Source organism: Buteo buteo, chromosome 1 (genome assembly GCF_964188355.1).
Source record: "Buteo buteo chromosome 1, bButBut1.hap1.1, whole genome shotgun sequence".
Taxonomy (NCBI): domain Eukaryota; kingdom Metazoa; phylum Chordata; class Aves; order Accipitriformes; family Accipitridae; genus Buteo; species Buteo buteo.
Genome location: NC_134171.1, coordinates 45,571,448 through 45,596,027, shown reverse-complemented (window position 1 = coordinate 45,596,027; position 24,580 = coordinate 45,571,448). Strand labels below are relative to the sequence as shown.

The 24,580-nt window shown below is 35.8% G+C and overlaps 1 protein-coding gene across 1 annotated transcript in view; it reads right to left on the bottom strand.

Annotated features, from left to right (window-relative positions):
* The window catches only part of FSTL5 (follistatin like 5), a 312,282-nt gene extending 287,959 nt beyond the window's left edge, over positions 1-24,323 (bottom strand). The window contains exon 1 of the mRNA XM_075029092.1: positions 24,192-24,323. Coding sequence (XP_074885193.1) covers positions 24,192-24,311 — 120 coding nt within the window. The 5' untranslated portion in view covers positions 24,312-24,323. The remainder of the gene's footprint in view (positions 1-24,191) is intronic.
* Between the last annotated feature and the right edge of the window lie 257 nt (positions 24,324-24,580).

The following is a 24,580-nucleotide window of genomic DNA, read 5'->3' as shown; positions in this document are numbered from 1 at the left end:
GCTACAGAAAGATTCCTATATAACTTGGTTTTAAACTCCCCTAGTATTTTTCACGTGTCTTTTTGTTTTGGTTTTTGTTTTGTTTGGGGTTTTTTTCACAATAACAGTGATTAAGCACTGGAACGCATCGTCCAAAGAGGCCATGCAGTCTCTGTCACTTTACCTCTATCTTGCGAGATGCTCATAATTCAACTGAACAAGACCCTGTACAACCTGATATAATTTTGAAGTTAGATCTGCTTCAAGCAACTGGTTGAACTAGGTAACTGTAGAGGCCACTGCCAGCCTAAATTATTCCATGATACGGAGAGGTTGTTCCAGAACCTGAATGAAACTTTGCCAAAATCCCCTCAACTACAAATAATATATTTTTTTCTTATTTTTCCTGACTTGCTTGCATCACAGTGAACAAGAAAACATTTAATCTTTAAAGGAAAACAAAGTCATCTTCTTTTGTTTCAGTTATCTTCCAGTCTTCTTCTATTTTTAACAATTTTTTTAATATATGTTGCCTAAAGTACTCCACTATTCCAATTCAGAATTGCCTAGAACTAAGGATTTTTTTAAAATACATCAGCTCTGTAACTGCATCAGCAACACATAACATATATTGACATATTTCAAAATAACATTTCCCTTCCAAAAAAAAACCAGTGTGACACAGCTGATTCACAGTCAACAAGTTTTTCACTAGGATCCCCTTAGCTGTTCATTCTAACCCACCGATCTTTTCCCATAGTGTTGTTACCTAGTATTTCTCATTTTGAATTTTCTTTGAAATACCATTGTATTATTTTTCTGTAAAAATGTGTTTAAAAATAACTTAAAAATAGGTTAGGAGATAACAGGAAAAGATTCTTTCTACTGAGGGAACACCATTCCACGTTGAGAAAACAATCAGCTGATAAAGCTTCTGAATCTCTTTTTTGAATAAGCAGAGCAAGTCATTCGCACACCTACATCCAGAAGACTAAACCTGAGCAAGTTGTTCACGGAGTAAGAGATTTTATATTTCTGCTTATGTAAAAATACCTATCTTTTACATCTTGAAGACCAAATTTGCATTTCTATTATTCCTTAAAAAGTCTGTGTTTGAGACATTGGTCGTGTAAGTCTTTTAGTTATTATTTCTAATGACAAGAACAGGAAAGGAGGGCAGAGAGCCAGAGAGAAAATTAAGAGTTAGCATTGGGGTACCTTGCAACCCAAATCATTCTATGATTATGATTGACCAGTATCACATCATCTGCACATGGTATGAAACAACTCACAGGTAATTTAAAACCTCACAGTGGTGGATATTTCTTCCATATTCCAGTTAAAACAATAACAGTTGTATAACTCATATATATTAATATAGTATTAGTTCTCAATACAAAGAACTGAAATTATGTCAACCAGTGGGTATGTGTGAACATATTGCATATATGAAATGGGTCACGGCTAGCCTAAGTAGGCATTTGACAGTTTACGAAGTAATAGGCAAATGCTTGCGAGGCTGATAATTAGGAATTCACCAAATGTAAGTGTGTGTAAGGTTTGTGCAGCGGGGTTTTTTGGTAGCGGGGGAGGGGACCACAGGGGCGGCTCCTGTGAGAAGGTGCTAGAAGCTTCCCTGGCTCCCAGTCGGACCCGCCTCTGGCCCAGGCCGAGCCCATCAGTGACGGTGGTAGCGCCTCTGGGAGAACAGATTTGAGAAGGGGAACTGGCAGTGAGTAGGGGGATTGGAACGTGAGAGGAACCCCTCTGCAGACACCGAGGTTGGTGAGGAAGGAGGGGAGCAGGAGCAGGGGAGGAGGGGATGCCACCGCAGCCCCTGGTGAGACGGCAGGCTGTGTCCCCTCAGCCCATGGAGGGGAGCGGGGGAGCAGATGCCCACCTGCAGCCCGGGGAGGACGCCACACCGCAGCAGGGGGATGCCTCCCAAAATGGCCGTGACTCCATGGGAAAGCCCGTGCTGGAGCAGCCTGTGCCTGAAGATCGGCCTGCGGAAAGGACCCACACCAGGGAAGTTTGTGAGGAACTGCAGCCCGCAGAAAGGACCCACGTTGGAAACATTCATGGAGGACTGTCTTCTGTGGGAGGGACCCCACACTGGAGCAGGGGATGAGTGAGGAGTCCTCCCCCTGAAGAGGAAGGAGCAGCAGAGACAAGGTGTGGGGAGCTGACCCCAACCCCCGTTCCCTGTCCCCCTGCACCACTGCAGGGAGGAGGGAGAGAGAACTGGGAGTGGAGTTGAGGCAGGAAGGAGGGAGGGGTGGGGGGAAGGTGTCCTAAGGTTGGTTTTACTTCTTAATATCCTTGTTTTGTTTTGATTTGTAGGAAATGAAATTGATTTTGTTTCTTCCCCAAGTTAGGCCTGTCTTTTACCTATGACCATAAGTGGTGAGTGATCCCTCTTTGTCCTTGTATTGACCCATGAGCCTTTGTTTATATTTTCTCCTCATCCCACCATGGCCGGCGGGGGGAGGAGTGAGCGAGCAGCTGCATGGTGCTTTGTTACCGGCTGGGCTTATACCACGACAGTAAGCAAGAGAGAAAAAGGAGAAAAAGCACAGTAAAAGTGCCTGTACCAAGCACAATACCTGAGGATGAGACACAGGCCTTTGGATGGCACATGATAACTCCATTATGAGCTGAATATAAGGTGGCTGAACAGAGAAAGCTGATACAGTGCTCGCTACAGGACAGCAGTAGGGCTTGAAAACCATAGGCAGAAGGGCCAGGCTAAAACTATGAATCAATTAATTAGTTCCTGAGAGAAGTATCACATTAAATACAGGACAAGTTAACTGATTGTTTCCAGGAATTGGGAAAATATTACACCTATCTGGAAGATGCTGTTTTATCTTAAAGGTACCTACACAACCTCTTAGGCTGACCCACTTATTTCTAGTTCAGGTCAGAGTATTGGGCATACCTATCCAGCCTCAAGCTTCCTATAAATATACATTCTGATAATTTTTCAGAAAACTTTTTACCTTTTGTAACTTTACTTGCACAATTCTTCTACAAGTTGCTGAATAATGAAGTCTAAGTGCTGGTGAAGTTACTTCTTTTATATTTAAGCAAGTATTTATTAAGCCATATTTTCTAGTTATATTATTTGTTTCACGTGCTAAAATATTGAATGAAAATCCATTTGAAAATTAATGGCATATTTACATAGTAACTTATTTTTTTAAGCAGCATATCTTAAATGCTCTACTTTCCATATCTAAAGTGTTACAACAATGTTTTACTAAAGAGCCTGATTTCCCTCCTTAGTATTAGTAGTAAAAACTCATTCATAAGAAAGAAACAAGTAAAATACACACTGAAATTAAAAACTAAAAAAAAAAAAAAGAGAGAAGGAAAAAAAGCAGCAAGTTCACAAGTTCATTTACTGAAGGACTCACTCTGAATACTCTGAAACTACAACTAAAGTTCATGACTCTTCTGTTTATTCATTTTGATTTCACTGTCTGACACACATCCTGTTGTTTGCTTGGCAAACATTGAAGAATTATTTCCCACTCAAGCAATAACTGCTACCATAGCATGTTCTAATTGAATTTTTAGGTTTATTTTATTTTCTGACTGACAAGTTATTTCTTCAGAAATGCTGAAGTCCACGTAACATGAAAGTTTGAAAGTATGCAACTCAATTCACTAAATTCAGTCAATTCACCTTCATATCACCTACATGAGAATACTCATAGTAAACAATTTGCTACATATCCTGATATTCAGTGTTAAGTAGACATTGAGCTAGTTGTCTTCAATAGCATGAGAAAAACCTATGAGAATTTACTCAAGGCACTAATCTGCCCCCCAAATTTCAAGCTTTGGTTTTACACAATAGTTGCTCAAAGAGATGCTCCTTTTTCTATTACAGGATACTTTTGTTTGTTTTTAATTTGAAGAAAAAGAGGAAATCAGATAACTTTTTTTCTGCTTTTGTTGCAATTTATAAGGTGTATTTTTAATATTCTATAACCTATTGATAACAAAGAGAGCGTACTGATTACACTTCAGTACTAATTGCACTGTTTTATTCTGTCTATTTACACTAAGGATTTGTTATTATGGTGCTCATATTAGGTTCCTTCCGTCTTAAATATGTCCACATTGTACATATAAATCTATGGAAAGAAGTTAATGTCTCCACCAATACATATGTATTTTAACAGTATATGGTTTGATAGCATTTTTCCCAGTTAGCATGCAAATAATTTCAGAATAAGACTTACTACCTATCTTTGAGTAATATAGAAAAATATCACCTGAAACTAATTCTGTGCACTCACATAGGTGTTTAAACTCTACCAAGGAGATCTGAAACTGATGAAAAGAATAAAGCTACAATCAATAATAAAAAAGTATTTTATAATTCACAGGGACATAGAAATGTTTAGCTACCATTAACTTAAACAATGAGGCCATCTAATCTACGAACAACTAAAATGTATTGTTTCAACTTTTCTCATTTTGTAAAATAATATGGGTAATGATGCAGTATTTGTGGTGTTCCCTGCAACCTGATCTTACAAATCTAAGTCAATGACTTTTTTCTTGTTCTTTCAAAACAAAGATGTGTGTCAAAACCTGTACCTATCTGGAAAGTATGTTTTCAAATTTCTCCATGACTATGCTAGAAATACTGGTCAGATACTTAACAACAACAAAAAAAAAACCACCACCACCCCCAAAAAAAACCCAAAAAAACCCCAAAAAAACAACAAACGAACAAAGTACTTCTGCCTTTATTGACAATAAAACATGGTGTACTACATTGTAAAGCATTTTCATGTACATACTTAATGTTTCCTAAATACAATGAATGGTATTTCCTGAAATACAGGATATGATATGACAGGCTGAATTTAAAAGTAACTCTAAAGCTCTGATTTTCATGCTGTTCTGATTTTCATGCTGTACTAAAACTAAAGCAACAGTTTTAGTATTGCTTAACTCTTTTGATGTTTCTTTTTAAACTACAGTCAGCATTTGGTTTAGAAGATCTATCTAGTACTTTCTTCTAGTCTTCATAAAGGAGAATTTGGTTTTATTTTCATTTTTTATCTCTTGAGAAGTCAGAGTGAAACTTAAGACTTTAATAGGCCAATGTAAACTCAGTGGAATCTTATTCATGATAAGCAGTCTGTGCTTATTAAAAAACAAACAAACAAAAAAGGATTTAGAGACAAGGTGTAGCCATGTTAGCATTCAGATACTGTAATTTGTAGGCTCCATGAACACTGTTTAGTCCCCCAAAGCTCACTACAGTTTTCTCCCTTCCTTTAGTTTGCAATTAGAAGAATGGAATTTTTTTTCCAACAAAGCTGCAAAGCCTATAATGTCTGCTGCTTACACTACAATAAGTAGATTCTGAAGACTTAATCTAAGCATTGATTACTAGATCAGAGTAGCCTTGCCCAAAAGCAATCTTAAAAATCAAATCTTGGTATCAAAGAAGAGAAACACTAAAAAGGATGAGAAAGACTTTTTAGGAAGAACAGAGTGCAGCAAGCTCAGCAAAGTTAGGAAAGGAAAGAAAATTACTTGGATGAAATTTTAAAATTACAAAAAAAACCCAGGATTTCTTTTTTTTTTCCAATGGAATGTGTTAAGATTTCAGTGACCTCCCAAAAAAACAAATTTCAAGGAAAGAAGGCATTAGCTGAAAATATCTTTTATTTTCTTTATAGAAATTATTTTTTCTAATATCTTTATTTTCTTTAATTTCAGATGAAGATTTTTGAGCAGCTTTTTATGGCTTAGTTTTCTCAAAAGACTTGAATTTTAATTTTAAGCTGACATTCAATCTATTAAGAAAAAACTTTGCTAGCAGATCATAGACCAGCCTCAGTGTGATATGCCTTGGGCCAGCAAGACACTTGGTAGCAGCAAAGTGCATCCAGATGGAAAGAGAAGCCTTTAAGCCTGAACTTATTTCAAGATTACCCAGTGATTAGACTGGGTGTAGCATCTCTGAACTGTGAAATTAACCTTCTGCCTAGGGAAGGCCTGCTATAATATTAGACTTTTCAACTGAAAACACAGAGTTAAAAAATATAGAAAAAATTATACTGAAGGTGCATTAAATATAGACTCTTTCTTATTGAAAGTATGTGAATTAATTTATGCAGAAAACCACTAAGAAGCAAAAACTTATGTTAGCAAGTAAATGTTATAAGCACCTATAAGTTAGGAAAATTAAGTTCAGAAGCTCAGGGAAATAGGAACATCTCATCCTGATGGGAAACAAACAAACCAACCAACCAACCTCTCTCAGAGTCCTGGAATGTGAGAAAGGTAAACAAACATTTGTTCACCACGACAGATAATTCCACTTGCATTTGTACAGCATTTTAGGGTTTTGATGATAGTTGGCCTGAAAATAAAAAAATTCTACCCATATGCTATTAGAAAGCATGTAAATGAGTAAACATCACTGTATTAAGTAAAACATATTAATTCTGTACAAACACTGTGGTGTGGAGGAGTTAATAAACCTTCTTTTACATACATTTCTGTTTCCCCTGTATTGCATTATGATATATAAACAAAATATTTTCACCTCACTTATTAACAATCAAAGAAATTATATATATTTACTGTCTAAATAACACTGGAATGATTACATGAACCACAATATTATATTGTTCTCTATTGCTACAAGTCATCTGTAAGCAGAACAAATCATCTTGCATCCCAGGAGTTTTTATCTGCTTCAAAATAGCAAAACAGTTTTGAATTTAACAGTCTCCAACCAAATTAATCAGACAAGTTGCATGGCTTTGCATGGTTTTGTGTTGCATCATATTGTATCAGCCTGATGAACCATATCGATGCAGAACATATTAGAACCGTAAAAAAACCTTTCTTGTGTGTCCAACAGACTGAATTCAATGTAAACTTTTTAAAAAACAGCGGATAAAAGTGGAGAAAACGTCGAATTTTCTGCTGTGTTTGTGAACTAAAGAAGATCACGGATGGCTGACCACAAAAACTGCTATTCTGGCAAATCATAAGTTATAAACTATTTGCAATATATATCAAACTAGGCTCTGTAAAGAAAGTGATTTAAATATATACAGAAATGCTTTTGTAAGTTATAAAATTTCCTTTTCTAGTGCTATTTTCTCTTTGTCTTAACAGACAAATAGTATCACTATCTCTTAAAACATCCTATCATTTTTACATCATCATTGTTCAGAAATGACATTTGATAAATAATATTGGCATAGTATCTTATTTTATTTGGAAAAAGGGCTTCATATTATCAATAAGGTGAGTAGAGCAGGATGGTCAAAGGGGCTCTTAATGTACAGTGATTCCAAAGAAGGTACACAGCTATTTATAAAAAAGACCAGAGCTGATCTGTAAAGGTAGGTAATATTCTAGGACTAACAAAAATCCACCAGCCATTTTAGAAATAGTAAAGCTAGTTTCTTAGCCCCATTTCAATACCTATCATGTGCATTCTGTTTGTGTTTCCCTTTTTGAGAGAAGAGTTGGTATTTATGAACGTTGCACATAGAAGCATACTGACTTCCACTTAATTGTGTGTTTTTAAAAGACAAACTACATACTTTTATTACATCTAGAACCTCACTCATCAATCTGCCTGAATCATGTGCTGAGGATCTGGGTATGTGTTTGCCAGAGTGGGCTAGTGATAAAGAAGAGGAGCCTTATTTCTTTCTTGCAAAACTCAGGCAAAGTCTCCTTTTCCATGTTGTATGTATTTAAAAAGTAGCTGCTGAATTAATGGAATTCTTAAAATAAACAAAGTGCTAATTAGCCTAAAACATATGGTAGATTGTCCTTGATATGTGACAAAAATTAAAATAATTTAATAAACATAAACCACTAAACACAGAAACGTTGATCAAAGAGTGAGTGCAAACTTATTTGCTTGATTAACATTTTATAATGAAAATTTATCATTAATCATATCCTAAAATGTAGTTAAAATGCAGAAAATTAGTTGTGTATTCATTACCATTAATGTTCATTCTGCAGTGGGGGTACTTTATTACTCTATAGTAACTTTAAAAAAATAATTAAAGGAATAATTGTCATTGAAGAGATCATTTCATTGAGAGAGGTACCAAGATAGTTATTTCTACCACGTTGTTAAAACATATACAAGCCATGGTAGTTGAAGAATAACTTATTATCTTCTATTAATACAACAGTTTTAATTACAAGAAATCTGAATTATACATGTACAGAAACTTCATATTCATGGATGAAATAGTAGCATGGTCACTGCCATAGAGAGCAAGTGCATATACTGCACAAGACAATTTGGTAAACTATTCTCAGAACGAATTTGATCAATGACATTATGCTGAACATCTGTGTTTCAAAAAAGTTCCACAGAACCAGACTTCATCAGACTCTCAGCAACTGCAGTACAACTGCAATTTAAACTAAAAATGATGCAAAGCAGAAGCAACATTTATACTTGTAAAGCCATTCTGTTAAGTAGCAGTAAGCAGGGCCTTGCTTACTACAGTAAGGAAGAAAGAATGAGCAAAAAGTGATCCATTTTCCTGTTGTTCTTGTCAGAACACTACCACAGAGAGCTTCATAATTTAATATTTACAACAGGATTCTTGCACTGGTATTCTGCATACACAGCTCAGTCTTGTTAGAGATTGCCACCATTTATGGCAGCAACTTCTGGGAAAATAATATGCCACAGGTTGTTCTTGTATCAATTAATGCATCACATGAATATAAAATTGTGTGAAGGAAACAAGATGCAGACCAAGGTGGCTAGGCAGAAATAAGGAAAATATAAAGCTGTTGGAAGTTTTCAGAATTAATGACATTCCCAGGATTAGGTATTACTAGATATTGCAGTCTTAGAGTAAGCCTTACAGGCTTCTGGAGGAAACTTGAAGAAGTCTTATGGAAGGGACCCAACAGTATTTGGGAAACCTAGATACAAGAGTGAAAGATTTGTTTCATTAAAAACAAAACAACAAAAACCCCAACCACAGAGGTAGGGGTGGGGGGAACTGTGAAAGCAGCTGATTTGGTTCTTGGTTTGCTGACTTAGATCCCTGAGGAATACGAAGAACAATCATGGCAAACCCAGGAAGGGGAGTATGAAGCAGTTGTTCCTCTGCACAGAGGAAATTACAACCCCTCAAAGCAAAGGGGAAGCAGAGAAGAAATAAAGATATGCCAAAGTTCCACACCATCTTGTCTATGCCTATATACTTTTAAGGAAAACTATCTCCAGACCAGGCTTCAACAAAGCATGCACTTTCTTCCATCCACAGAAGTTATACACAAAGGCTAATCCACAGTTTTTCTACTTAGGCATGTCTGACTGTGCATTGAAACAAATCACCTACATGTGTTGGTAAGGCACATACCAGTCTTAAAGGCAGCCTTGGACCATGTAAAGCAGAGAAGACAAAGCCTTTGTCCTCAAGGCAAAACAATTGCTCTGGCCTAAAGTTACAGTCTAACTCCTAATGTTCTTCTGTACCAACTGACTTGAAGTAGCTTCATGCTATTGTCACAGTAACATTGTATACACCAAATGTATACACCATGTATTACATTCTACAAAATAATACTTCTTTTCCAAAATAGGCAGAGAGAGAAAGATTAATGCATTTTAAAAGCAACAATTTTTCTGTTAAAATTGTTCATGATTCATGTGGATGCATTTCCTAAAACTGCTGCCTAGAGTAAAACACAGTGGGCTGCAGGCTGCAGGTAGCTCCCAAAGGAAATAAGTACCCTAGAGTTAGGCCTATGTGCCCTAATTACTATTGCAGTTGAAAAGAAGCTGAGATGTAGTTTTGATTTTTACCTTATCTTTAAGTTCAAGGATTCACATTTCACTAAATCATTACTTTTTAGTAGGACTGTAAAGTTTTCTATTGTCCTTTTATTTCTGATGTAAGATCTTGTCCAAGAGAAATCTTAAGGATTCTACGGGCCAAATAAATCAGTAGGCAAAGGCCAAATACAGTCTTTCCTTCATTTTACTGAAGCAGAGAAGGGCCTGTTTTCCAAATCCTGTCTTTTTTAAAATGGAAAAATCAGACAAAATGTTCATGTTGACTTTAAGGATCAATTCTTCCACGGGCTGTTACCCTTCTATACACACACTGCTTTCATTAGGACAATTGTCCTAAAACAACTGGCCGCAGTTCTGAGCTAAATAAGGAAAAAAAACCCCAAACCAACAAATCAAGAGAACATACATAGAAGCTTACTCTGGGTAAATTTTTTAGGCAGCTCACTCTTACAGAAACACAACGTAACTATAGCTTCTTTAATATGATGACTTCATACTTTGTTCTTTGATGACAGACCAAATCCATGTTAAATTTATAAGCAGTTTCATTGCACGTGACAGAAAAAAGTTCTACCAATTTTATATGGCTGTGCAGTGTTGCTGGTTTTATAATGCTTTCATCATTGAAACACTTAATGCATGGTGTAAGCAGTGAAAGAAGTATATACTTTTGCACTGAGACATGTCCCACTACAACCAAAACCAGCTTATAAACTGAAGATTGTATAAGCCAATTTATGTAGTCAAATCCAGGCTACAAGTCTCCTTAGTGAAGTTGGAGGAGCTACGAATGCTACATAAATGATGGCTACACAGAAGCAGATTACTGCTATTTGTGCATATTTTGAATTAAACTTTAAATGCTCAGACGTTCAGTGTAGAATTACTTTCTCATGTATAGACAGCATAAGACATACTTTCTTCCAGGCTACAAAGAAAGAAATAACACAGGACGGTTGATAAGGTGCTGTAGATAGAATCATAGAATCATTTAGGTTGGAAAAGACCTTTAAGATCAACGAGTCCAACTGTCAACTCAACAGCACGATGCCCATTAAACCATGTCCTGAAGTGCCATGTCTATGTGTTTTTTGAACACCTCCATGGATGGTGACTTGACCACTTCCCTGGGCAGCCTGTTCCAATGCCTGACAACTCTTTCAGTAAAGAAATTTTTTTCTAATATCCAACCTAAACCTCCCCTGGTGCAACTTGAGGACATTTCCTCTCGTCCTATCACCAGCCACCTGACAGAAGAGACCAGCACCCACCTCACTACAACCTCCTTTCAGATAGTTGTAGAGAGCGGTAAGGTCTCCCCTCAGCCTCCTTTTCTCCAGACTAAACAACCCCAGTTCCCTCAGCTGGTCCTCACAAGACTTGTGCTCCAGGCCCCTCACCAGCTTGGTTGCCCTTCTCTGGACACCCTCCAGCACCTCAATGTCTTTCCTGTAGTGAGGGGCCCAAAACTGAACACAGCACTCGAGGGGCGGCCTCACCAGTGCCCAGTACAAGGGAACAACCACCTCCCTGCTCCTGCTGGCCACACTATTTCTGACACAGGCCAGGATGCCGTTGGCCTTCTTGGCCACCTGGGCACACTGCTGGCTCCTATTCAGCCGGCTGTCGACCAGCACCCCCAGGTCTTTCTCTGCCGGGCAGCTTTCCGGCCACTCTTCCCCAAGCCTGTAGCGCTGCATGGGGTTGTTGTGACTCAAGTGCAGGACCCGGCACTTGGCCTTGTGGAACCTCATACAGTTGGCCTCGGCCCATCGATCCAGCCTGTCCAGATCCCTCTGTAGAGCCTTCCTACCCTTGTGCAGATCAACCCTGCCTCCCAACTTGGTGTCATCCACAAACTTACAGAGGGTGCACTCAATCCCCTCGTCCAGATTATTGATAAAGATATTAAAGAGAACTGGCCCTAATACTGAGCCCTGGGGAACACCACTTGTGACCGGTCACCAATGATGAATATATTTACATAGCTCATAAGCTAATCATATTCAGCGTATATATTTATTTTGAAATTCTCTGAGGACACTCCAGATTTGAGGAGACAAAGAAGGGGGAGAGAGATTTCCAAGAGATAATATTTTAGCATACTGAGTTATCACTGGAAGTTCTAAGGGACAGTATTTAATGGTTATTCTATTATCTTTCCCCTCATGTAGCTCCTAAAAACTCCAGGTACTCTCACAATTACTGAAAAGTGTTAAGTTTCCTGACAATATAGTGTTATTTTTTTTTCCTCCCAAAAAACCACTACAGATGGATCTTAGCTGCACAATTCCCACTGACATTAATGGAAGTAATTTGGCTAAAACCCCTATTCATTTTTTAGGGTTGGGTTGGGGTTTTTTTGTTTTGTTTTTGGGGTTTTTTTTGGGGGGGGGTGGGTTTTGGGGGGTTTTTTTTTACATTTCAGAGATGTTTTTAAGTGTAATTTTCTGAAGTGTAATTTTCTAAAAACCACCTAATGTGCATTGCATTTTATTATTCAGCCTGTCTGAGGCTCATTCAAATCTTATTTTTCCTTTCTGCAAATTTTTATCTAGATAAAAGAAAATCTGCAAGAAGAATGACGATTAGAGAGTATAGACGTGAGAGCGTCAACATCAATTACCTTCTTACAATCCAGGATTGCAAGTAATATTTAGTCTGTGTTAGGACATAATTATGGGTAAAACTGTAGTATATCTACCAGTATTGATTAAAACCAATATGCTACAAAATTTCAAAGAATAATATTTTGTTTCTACCATTCATTTTACGGATGCAGGTAAGCTAGTGTTGCAAAGGGAAAGAGAAGTTCATGATATGAGTATTAATCAGTTGCACCTGCCCTTTTGAAAAGTGTTCAACTCTATATTTGAGGAATACATTCATTTTAGCCAGAGATTTGATGAAAAGTTATGCCATATTACCCACCATGTGACATTTAGGAAATAGAAAGTAAAATTAAGATGATTTTTTTTTTTCTATTGAATCTTAGAAAATTCAAAATTAGCTCAGTATTTGATTCTTGAATTTAAACTAAGTTTTCAAAATGAATTATGAAGTAAAGCTATATACACTACAGGTATACCAACAATTGATTACAGTCTCCTCACTATGAAGTAGGCAATGTATTGTAAAGCTTTTAGTTATTTCCTCTTGGAGTTCATGTTGGAAGCAAGTAGCTTTAAAAAAAAAAAGGAAAAAAAGTGCAGAGAGCTGAAAAAACAATTCAGTAAACATCTGAAGTCCTAATCTAATTGATAATATTGTATTTTTTAATTATATTTCCTTCTTTATATATATAAAAAAAGACATCTATTTTTCTTCCCTGCCCTAGACTGATACTAGTAGACATAGCTAAAATAGGGTTTGTTTTTAATGATAAACTATGAATAATGTCTTGCAAACACTGCCTTGTACGAAACCAAAGACTTTCATTGCATTCTATCTAATGATGGAGTAGAAATCAGGAAGTAGTCCCTGCAAGGAGAAGACAGATATACCGAGATAATAAACTCTGTTCTTTACTAATTGTTAATAATATACCATCAAGGAAAATAATTTGAAAATAGTAAGGTGTAGGAAGTATTTGAAGACTCAATAATTTTTTTGGAGGGCATGCTTTACTCAGTGCCCCAGTTACAGGAGGAATGAAGGAATACAGAAATAACTGGGAGACCTTTATATGGAAAGTTAGACTAGCTAATGCAATGGTTTCTCAGACCTTAAAAAAAACCCCACAAACTATCAATTGCAGTGGGATTGGTCTTTCACAATTTTTAGGATCAGCTTATTGTAATAGAGTAGTTACTATTAATTTTAACGTACTTTTTTATCCAGTAGAATTGTTATATCAAATGATGTAACACCAAATAATGTTAGATATAACAACAAAGTTGAATAAATTCTATTAAGATAATGTAATATTAATTCTGTATTACTTGTATTGATGTATGAGTATAATCCTCAGGTAAGAGTAATAGAAATTAATAGCATTTCCGTGAACCACTCCAGAGAAGGGAAGATTGTGCTGTTGCCTCAGGAAAGTGATAGACCTTGGTTTGGATTGTTTCCATGGGAAGAAGGGACATAGAAGGAATAAGCTTGTTAGATTTTTCTTATTTCAAATTAATATTTTATTACAAAGCATTGAGTAGGGGAATTCAATTGCAAGAAGTTATTTGATAGACTTAACAATGAACATTAAGCAGATGTTATTAATATCATGCAATGTTAAAGAAATATTTATTACTATTAAGTTCATATAAATGTACTGTTCATACACTGCATTCTTCATACATTACGTGTTCATTTATATGAACAGTATAAATGTAGCATAGTTAATAAACTACAGGAAATGAAAACTTAAAAATGCCAAAGAGCTAAGAAGACATGTAAAGTGAAACAATAATCTCTTGCTCATTTCTTGCATCACTTTCAACAAGGTCAAATAGTAACTTCTTTTAATTATTAAAGTTTAGGAGATCTTTGTTTTGACTTTTATGATTTAGGCTTTAACCTTCCATGTTCGTAAAAGCATTTAAGCATAGTCATATCAATGCATAACAACCAAATAGAAATAATTAAGACATCTTTTAATTAAGCTATTATTAGATTCTCCATTTTCTTTGTGTGTCAGGCCTAAGCAGAGCTACCAAAACCTTTAACGTTTTCAATGGGTATCTTAATGCTTAGCCCCATTATTTGAAAGGCAAATAAAACCAGTGTTTTGGGGTTGGGGTTTTTTTGCAAGTTGTTTTGTTTTGGTTGGTTAGGGTTGGTTTTTTGTTGTTGTTGCTGTTGCTGCTGCTGCTGCTGTTTGGTTTTATTTATTTATTTATGGAAAATACATCACATTCCCTTAGCTCCTGTTTAAAGGTATTTGAGCACACTGATGGATGTAGTGTTCTTCTCTGGTAAGATTTACCATGGAATCAGTTATCAGAAACAAATAGAATGCCCTGAGCTGCACTACTTATATGATCCCACCAGGAAATACAAAAGAGGAAGAGTAGAAATAAGATGTCATGACAACTGTTGTAATCTACACAGAATCACCCCACCCAGAACTGGAGGCATTTTAAGGTAAGCATAGAATACTTCAGTAACAAAGGTCCACAAGGTAAGAGGACAGAAGTCAATGAGACTTTCTTACTGATATTTTGCTTTATAAACAATGGAGATAAAGTCACAGAGTTTTCCAGTTACAAAACTCTCAAAAGGAAAGGCTGCTGAAGAAAGCTAAATCAAATATACCTAAACCTAATACACATAAACACAGATCTGTGTTTCTTACCATGGCTCCTTTGCAAAGCTTTCAAATGAAAAAATTTAAACTGATCAGGAAAATAAATGCTAGAGAAATAGCTTACATATTGTGATAGCAAATACTGTTACTGCAAGATAACAAAAGCCATGGTTCACATGAAGTACAGATGGGTTGTTTAACATGACATCTTGGTAACATGAGATCAGGATAGTTGATATTGTAAAAGCAAAAATAAAAAAAAAAGTATAGTAGCATTTCATCAAATATGGTTTTATCAAAAAAAAATACCAGATTTGTGCTCCCACTGCACATCATGTTCTCAGTAAAATTATCACAGCTCAAAATTACTACTGAAAAAATAATTAGGACAAATTAACCAATGAAGACGAAAGAGTTAAAACTAGCGAGGTATTTTCTTAGTGTTAAAAAGAGGTCATTTTTTCTGAACTTGGTTTTCTACCACACAAAGTATAGGACTGAAAGTCTTAAGGAAGTTTTAAAATATAGATATTGAAAAGAGACCTGGATGTAAGACAAAATATTTAGTCAATCTAATTGCAGCCAATTTAAAATTAGTCTAATTGTAAACAAATATTGTACTTTAATTTTATACTCAAGCCCAATGTAATTAACAGTTTTCTTACAAAACATTATTGCTATATGTCAATGCTGCATTTACTCACTTGGGAATATATCACTGTATAGATGCACAGTATACTGACGTTTAAAACAAATGTTTAAAGTACATAATTATTTTCATTTTAAAACAGAATTTCAATAGCTAATTAGAAACAGAAAGGTGAAAAAATGAACCATAAACTAAATGGATCGTTATTTAGTTAAAAAATGAGGCTGGGGTACATCCCAGTTTGTCTGCACACCAATAAAACTATTATACACCATGTTCATTATTTAATAATATTTGTATATTGATTTTTGCGTATAATTTTTACATTATAAGCACTGTGTATGCTACAGGATATGACTTTCATTTTCACGAACCAAGATAACAAAGGTTAATAAAGATAATAAAAGTCTACATCTTCTAGGTAATGAAAATAGGTATTAAACCCTTGGGAAAAAAGACTGAGAAAAAGAAGCACTGGAAAAGAATAAAATAAAATATTTGGCTGATAGGAAAAAAAAAATTAAGAGAGATTGAACTATATACAGAGTAGTCTTGAGGATCTGAAGAATAAGAGACAGCAAGGAAGGCATGGAAAAGAGCTGTATCTCATAAACTTACATAGCAACATACATGTCAAGAATCTGACCTCCTTCCTGATCTTAGAAATCCAAACTGCACAAATTTCAGCAGGAGCAAAGCATCCCAAGTAATATATAAAACAAATCTCTTCTGGTTTTGTTTTGCTACTACCGTGATTGCAATTTGTGATGATGATTTGCCATTGGAATAGAATATGAAAAAACATACTAATCAAGAATCCAAAATGATAGCTGGTATAGACTGTGTTTGCATCAACTCCCAAACAGCAGAAAGGCCCAAAATCCATTGTCTTACCTATTCAGAGGCTAACTGGAAATCCTCTTCCTAGAAAGCAATGTGAGGTGGCCAAGCTGAGTACTGTAGGAGATAATTACACTACCACCATATACCACTACTTTGTATTTTATTCTTTGTTGCCAAGCTGACACGTGAATTTAAAAAGGCAATGGTAATCAAAGGTAGATAATACATGTGGGTCTCATCATGCCTTAAAATAATTGGGTGAGATTAATATTTTCCACAGTGGTGATTTTCAGTAACAGGAACACAAAAGATAGGTACAGCAAGAGGTTCAGTGCAATAGTAAAGATGCACCTTTTCTCCCTCACTAGCCCCATAGAATTGACTAAGTTTATAGCGAGGTGTTGCTAATGAGTTAGCAATGGATGCATCAGCAAGCAGCATGAAGAAGAACTTCACGCTTGCCTTAATTCCATACTTTGACATCCATTTTCGCCCTCCACAATGAATGACTCATTGGAAGAAGGACTATAGAAGAAATTTTACAGAGAGATTTTACAGGCAACTTTCCTAAGACTTTTTCAAAAAATGCTTTGAGCATGTAGTGAGAGAGCAAAAATAAGATGTTTAATTGATATCAGTTTATTAATATACAATGATTGTAATGGGACTTAAAAAAAAATTAGCCAAGCCTTTTGAATGCTGTTGCCCACAGGAAAAAGCAGATTAGAATGCAGAATATACTCCCTCTCCCTGAGAAAAGCAAAATAAAATAAAAAAAGTTTCACAAGACTTCTTGACTACAGCTAGTCAAATTATTAAGGGGGGAAAAAAAAGTGAGTCTTGTTACTTAAATCAAATCCTGCAATTTGCATAGGACATAGATACTGTGTTCAGGGAGCCTCAGAAGGAAGAAAATTCTCGTTACCTTAGAGCTGAGAGCAGCATTGACATGCTCAGGAAAAGCTCTGTTCTTAGTTCTCAGAATTCACTGCTGCATCTTAGTGCAATAGATTTTTTTTTTACCCTCTCTCTCTCTTGGACGCAGGATTTTAGAGGATCAAATTTTATGATTTCTCAGATCCTGCAGGTGTTTAGACTTTACAGATAAACACCATGAACTATAAACTTCAGGTTGGAGACCAGGCCATACAAGGAAAGCTCAGGCTATTTTTGAATTCTGAAGTACTACTTTCTGTGTATTTCTTTCTTGGCTATGATACCCTAAATGAAAATTAAACCATCGAACACTCAGTCTGTCTGTATTTTTCAGGTGTTTTATTATAACACAGAACGTGCTATTAGTTGAGGGAGAATATTCTATAACCTTTGGGCAAAAACTAAATGCAGAGCATGTATTCCATGCTTTGTGCTTATATGTTCATATTTGTCTTTAATAAACTGGGAGAGCATGTTTATGCCACTATGTGTTTTTCTCTTGCTTTGTCTCATTCATTCAAAGTTGTTGCCTAAACACCTCTAAACTGGGCCTAATTCTAATCTAACACAAACTGCTCTGAACTGACCTAATCCTGAGGCCTAAATTAATGAGAATCAGAGTTGAACTGCCTAATTTAACAGCAAACAGCTACAGTAAGGAGGGAGGGAGAAAGAAAAAGGGAAAGAGGTAATTTTTTCACAGGAAGTTAAAAGAAATATTTCAATCTGGAGAGGTAACACAGACAGGAGTGGCTGTTGCGCGTCTGACTCAGATCGCATTAGCCCTTAGGTAAAACAAGACAAAATAAGCACAAAGCTGGAAAGAGTTTGAATCAATACAGCAAAATCAGTTGTTAGAAGATGTCCATGAAAGCTGTTAAAAACAAAGCATGTCCCCTTTGCTGTACCCTCTGTACCCACCTGCTCAGTTGTACAAAAAACTCTTTGCTGACTGAAGCTCATGCCCAGGCCCAGACCAAATTCCAAACTTCCTCAATTCTTCCCTCTCTCCTTTACCCAGATTGCCCTGACTGTTTGCTCATCCTACCCCTACCCACTCTGCTGAGCCAGTGCTTGCTCCTAGTTAGGTATTACAACCCTGACTATAATGAATGTAATGGTCTTAACTCCATAAAGTCAGAACTGGGCCTAAGTAAAAGGTATGCACATGATGATGACTAAATTAGCAATCTTCACTGCTTGTCCCTTGAGACTAAAACCAAACAACTCCCTAACCAGAATGGTACCTTTCACAATGAAGCACTGTTTTTAACATTATTCCCTGCTACACCATGTGAATCACCTGGCTTGCAGAGGAGGGTTGTGCATGCATGTGTTAGATACACAGAGTTGGCATGCTCTAGAATATGCATATGAACGTACAGGCTATATTCCATATTTCTTAGCCTCATACAGAGAATCAGAAACCAACAGTCAGCATTCTGTTGGCTGCTGCCTTCCTGTGTACCTGGAAAACTCAGAGCATACACTTTTTCACTGATGACATTGCATAAACATTGCGCTCTGTCAGAGCTGTGCAAATTACAAGAGGAAAATTCATTAGGATGCTGGAAATACTTCCTAATGATTTCAGGTGGGAACTTAGGTATTAACAAATTTCTTGCAATACTTCAGCAGGAACGCAAAAAGACTCCCAAATGGAAAGTCCCTTACAAACTTTTCCAGTGTTTTGACAAATGAAGAACCAAGGATTAAGTGGCATAACAGGAAATTCACATGCTATTCACACATATCCTAATATTTTTTAGCATAACCATTTAAGTGTAAGCCATGGCAGTTTAACAAGGGAAGAAGACTGAAAATAAAATTTTCAGGAGTTCTTTGTAATACCCTTTCTCTGTTCTAGTTCAAGCCAACTTATCTCTTCCTGGTTTTGACTATTTCATATATAAACAATGCAGTCAAACATTTGATCTTCATGGCCATGATAATGATTATTATAATTCTAGTTTGGGACATAATTATAATTTAAGCATGAACTGCTGCAAGCTCTTAGACTTAAATTTTATAAATTATTGCAGATTTTTTGTTGGAAAATTTACAGAAAAATAAACCTAATGCTTGAAAGTCAGCAGCTCATCTTAGCTACTGGATATTAAAAATTCCACCATAATACGAGAGCAGTTCCAACTAATGTGTAATAAAATTAGAAAACTGTTCAAAGTGGAAACTTTTCATTAATACAGCCTATGATAAATTAGAAAGTCTGCTGAAGAATAGTCTGTTAATTCCTATAGATCAAGTTAAATACACACAAAAAAATTTCTACACAGTAAGAAATTGCTGCATATTTAAAGGATATAAAGAGCAAAGTTGGGAAATCGGCAATATCCACAGCATTACATCTAACTTTTGGTTACCATCAAAATATGGCAACTTCAGACTGCTCTGACATTAGCCAAGGAAATATTGCAATCCAGACTCAGAAGTTAGTTATCTATATACTTAAAGCATATTTTACTATGATTTTCTGCACACTTTTAACAAAAAAATGTAATATTGGAGACTAAAAAATAGTGGTTTCAATTGCCAGTGAAAATGCTGATTTCTTAAATGCAGCACAATTATCTTCTAAGGAAAAACTGAACACATGCTCTCACACATTGCAGCACTGAAAATTTCTATCAATACTACTAATTGTCCTAGTGATTTGCACCAATGAAGAAGGATATGAGTTCCACACAACTGAGGCACAAGAATTAAATCAGCTATATATTCTATTCTATCTAAAGTAGCATGAGATATCCCCATATAATTGTTAAAGTATCTGTCCACATATTTAATCTATGATAAATGATCTAACACCCCCCCCCCCCCCCCAAAATGTATGGAAACCAAGAACACAGATAATGCCATCAGTGGAGGAGGATAATCACTTATTTGAATATTCTGTTACTGGAAAAATGTATGTTCATAGTCTTTTTTTGAATGCAACGTAGGTACACACAGAAGCCCAAAAACTCATGAAGGCAATCTCTTAATTGGAAGATTCTCTAATGTCTAAACTGGAGCTTTAGGTAATTTTTTAGAGCTCCCTAAAGAGCCAGGTCACTTACCTAGCAAAATGTGCTGGGACTTCCTAGTGATTTACCTGCACGGCTTGCTTTCCTCTGCAAACCAGGATATGAGGAACCACAGAGTTCTGAATCACATCCCAGCATAAACTTACCAAACAACCAAACTACATACTCCTTGGGCCTGAAAATTAATAAAAAGCTACAGGCTAAATAGCCTTGTATGCGAACAGTGGGGTGAAGATGTGGATAAATGATGTATAAAACAGTTAATAAAACATGATACGTACTGTTAGCCCTTTGAAACAGATTGAACATTTCAACTGTCTCAAGTTATGCAAATTGAATTATTTGTTGCAGGTAAATGATAAATATCATTCAAGAGAGGTGGCCTCATTAACTATTGAAGATGTAGAGGGTTTTTGGAAGTTGGAAGGAGAGCTAAGGGACAGTACAAAGATAGGTAATATCAATGTTTTCCTAAGTAAAGTGATTGCAAAAAGTTTTGAAAAATGTACCAACCAAATTTGTTCTACAAATATTTGTTATCAAAACATGAAGAACTTCTCAATTTAATTCATCACACATTTTGCTATCAACCTATTAAAGCAGTGGATTAAGGAATATTGTCTCTTTTTCACTATCATGACATTCAGAGTTTCTAAAAACATTTTGTAAATCTTTTTTTAAAGACTTTGTAAAAAATTTTTTTTCTCTAAAATGTTTTTCTGAAAATCTCTTCAAGCCTTTTTAAGTTTCATCAGTAAAATCTCACAACTATGAGGTTCAATATATAAATTGTAATAAAAATAAAAAATAATTATAGTTTATTACATTTAATTTTAATTATGTATTATAATGAATCACAGAATGGTTGAAGTTGGAAGGGACCTCTGGAGGTCACCTTGTTCAACCTCCCTGCTCAAGCACAGTCACCTGCAGCAGGCTGTCCAGGACCATGTCCAGACAGCTTTTGAACAACTCCAAGGATGGAGATTCCACAGGTTCTCTGGGCAATCTGTTCCAGTGCTCAGTCACACTCACAGTAAAAAAGTGTTTTCTTACGCATAAAATTTTTCCCTATTTATAAAGTTTTTTCCTTATGCATGCTTTTCTTATGCATTCAGATTTTCATGCATTCAGACTAAATGCCTACTTGTAATTTCTGTGCATGAGGAGCTGAATTTGTTCATAATCCCTTTTACAACAACAGAACCTTTACAGCCTGTTCTCACCATGAACACAATTAGTTTTTCAAGATAATACCTAAGTACCACCAGAATTGTTTTTACCTGCAGTCTGACATTCAGAGTTGCTCTGGTTGGACTACCATCCAAATTGGATAAATTCCTCTTTATTAGAACAAGAGCAATTACTATTTTTTTTTTTAAAGTTTGCAATCATAAACTTGCATACATATTGCTTGATCAAAGCAAATATGACTGCCGATATTATCTTCTGTTTGCAATAAGTATTCTACTTGCATAACTTAATCTAAGCACTTGATACATTAAGTGTTTGATTGAAGCAGAAAGTCTCCTTTACCGTATTATTTACATGTTTTGAATATGTGTATCTGTGCCAGAACTGGTTTTAAAAATTGACTTTAGAAAAGTTTTGCATTCCTAGGTTTTTTATACTGAACATATCCATAATAACAAAAGCTGAACTATAAACTAAACCATTTTTTTATCTAGACATATTGCCTAGAAAAAAACCCCACCATGTTTTCTTTGTTTTTCAGAATAAATTTTTATATCATGTTTTCATTATTCTTTTTCCTTTTGTTTATATTTTTCCTAGCATTCATTTTCTTTCCCTTTAAGCTTTATCTTCTTTTAAAAATACAAAATCTATTTACAGAATGTGCCATTTGCTTCTGTTCTGTATATATGCATATTTTTATATGTTTTTCAAAGATATCTAAGGAATGAAAAATAGAGGAAAAGTCTCTCTACCTTTCATGTGTATATATATGTGTATGCAGACACAGGCATATGTGTGTGTGTGATCTCCCCAATATTAAACTTGACATGTTTATGATGGCCTATTCCAAGTATTATATGAGAGTTATCAGAGGATTAGAAGTATTATTAAGGAACAGCAACATACTATGAGTTCCACATACAATCACTGATGTCAGAGACCATCTAAATCTCAGAAATTATGTTCATCATACCTCATGTCCTGCCCCTGCTTCTTCTGACCTTCTTCATGGTTATGTTTTGGGGTTTTTTGGTACGTGTTCTTTCTCTCTCATGTGGTTCTTTCCAGTTTCATTACTAGTCTCTCTCATTCCTTCTAGATTTCAAAGTATTTTTCTTGTGCTATTTTGCTGTATTTTGTTTAAAGTTGACAAATGGAAGTAAACTGATGAGACAAAGTTTCTGATTTTGCAAAATACTCGGTATAAACACCTGTGTGCTTTTACAGTTATATATTTATTTGGCTGGGGCCTGAAGCATTCTTTATTCTGATTGAACAACATTCCCTAGAGGATGCACAATTTTATAATGAAATGTAAATTTTAATATTTTATTTTCCATCTGTTAGAAACTTTCTATATTTAACCTAGATACTATACAATAATTAGCTAATAAGCAAATATTTTGCTTGTTTGAGAACTCAGTTATCAGTTCTTCCTCCTTATATGCTGAGAAAGAATCACATGATATTGGATGATTTTTCTCAAACTGAGGACCAAGAAGAAAGAGCTTTCATATTTTATAAAAAAAAATGAGAAATTAAACTAGCCAGATCTTCAAATATTAATAGAAACTAACATTTAGAGTTTCTGACTGTAATTCAGGCTTTCTAGTTGAAGCACCCAGATTCAGAAGAAGGGGAAAAAGAAGTTTTTTTATCATCTTTGTTGGCCTGATTGTAGGCCTTATGGGTCCTCAGATGTTGCTCCCATGACTACCACCCCAAGAAGAAACTAAGAAGTTGATCAGATCTGTGCTAGCTTCAGACAGCCCATGGAGATATTACAGCCCTTTTCCTTGTTACAGAGAACCATCACAGCATTTTCCCTTTTAGCTACCAGAAGAAGGGCAGGATTTGTTAGCTGAGAACTGTTTTGGGACTCCTGGATTCATGACAAAGGTGTAGCAGGTGGGTAAAATTTGAATGGCATATAGTGCTTGAAGCTGGGAAACCCAGTATCTCAAGAAACATCTGCATTATGCCACAGTTCAACACTCCTAAATTCAGTGAGCACTGTGAATATCTACCTCACGCAGGGAAGTTTTTGTTGATCAATTAACTTCAACACCATGCTGCTCTGACAGGCAGTTCCCCTGGTTGCTGCTTGGTCTGAAATCCAGTGAGTACTGGGACATGTTGTTGCCTTAAGCAGATGCTGACAGTTGCTTTAAGAGGCAGCCTCTCCTGGCTCTCTCTCTGAGTTTCTGTTGATACACATAATCTCTAGTTTGTGAAACTAGAACAGAGCTCAGCTCGCTATCTTTGAAAGATTTCTGGGCTTTCAAATCAAAACAGCTCCTGTTTGCTTGTCAAATCAAGTCTATATTTTTGCAGGTGTCGTTATGGAAAAGTTAATTTCTGAACATTACTCCAATAAACACAAACAAGACAAGGCTGGTGTGTAATTTATCCCTTGGTCAGAAAAGAAAAACCAAAGTGCTAGAGAATAAACTGTACCTTGTGGCGTAATCTTACTAGGGGCTGATAGGGCCTAAAGTCGTATCCTTCCTTGGCTGTCCACCCGTCTGCTCCCAGCAAAATGCATCCAAGTAAAACAGTTGACCACCACATAAACATCTTTACAGGTCTGTTTCTGTCAAAATAAAATGTAAATGTTCAGTGACAGACTGCAATATTATTTTGGCACAAGTCATATCATAAAAGTTTACAATATTGATATTCCATTTGTAGACTTGAATAAATATAGTTGAAACAAGGTAATCCATCTGGCACAACAACAAAAAGAAAAAGAAAAAAAAAAGGTAGTAGTTCAGCATACAATTATGCACAGTTACAGATCTTGTCCATTTTCATCTGCACTCTGTCTGTAAGTTTGTCATCCTGCA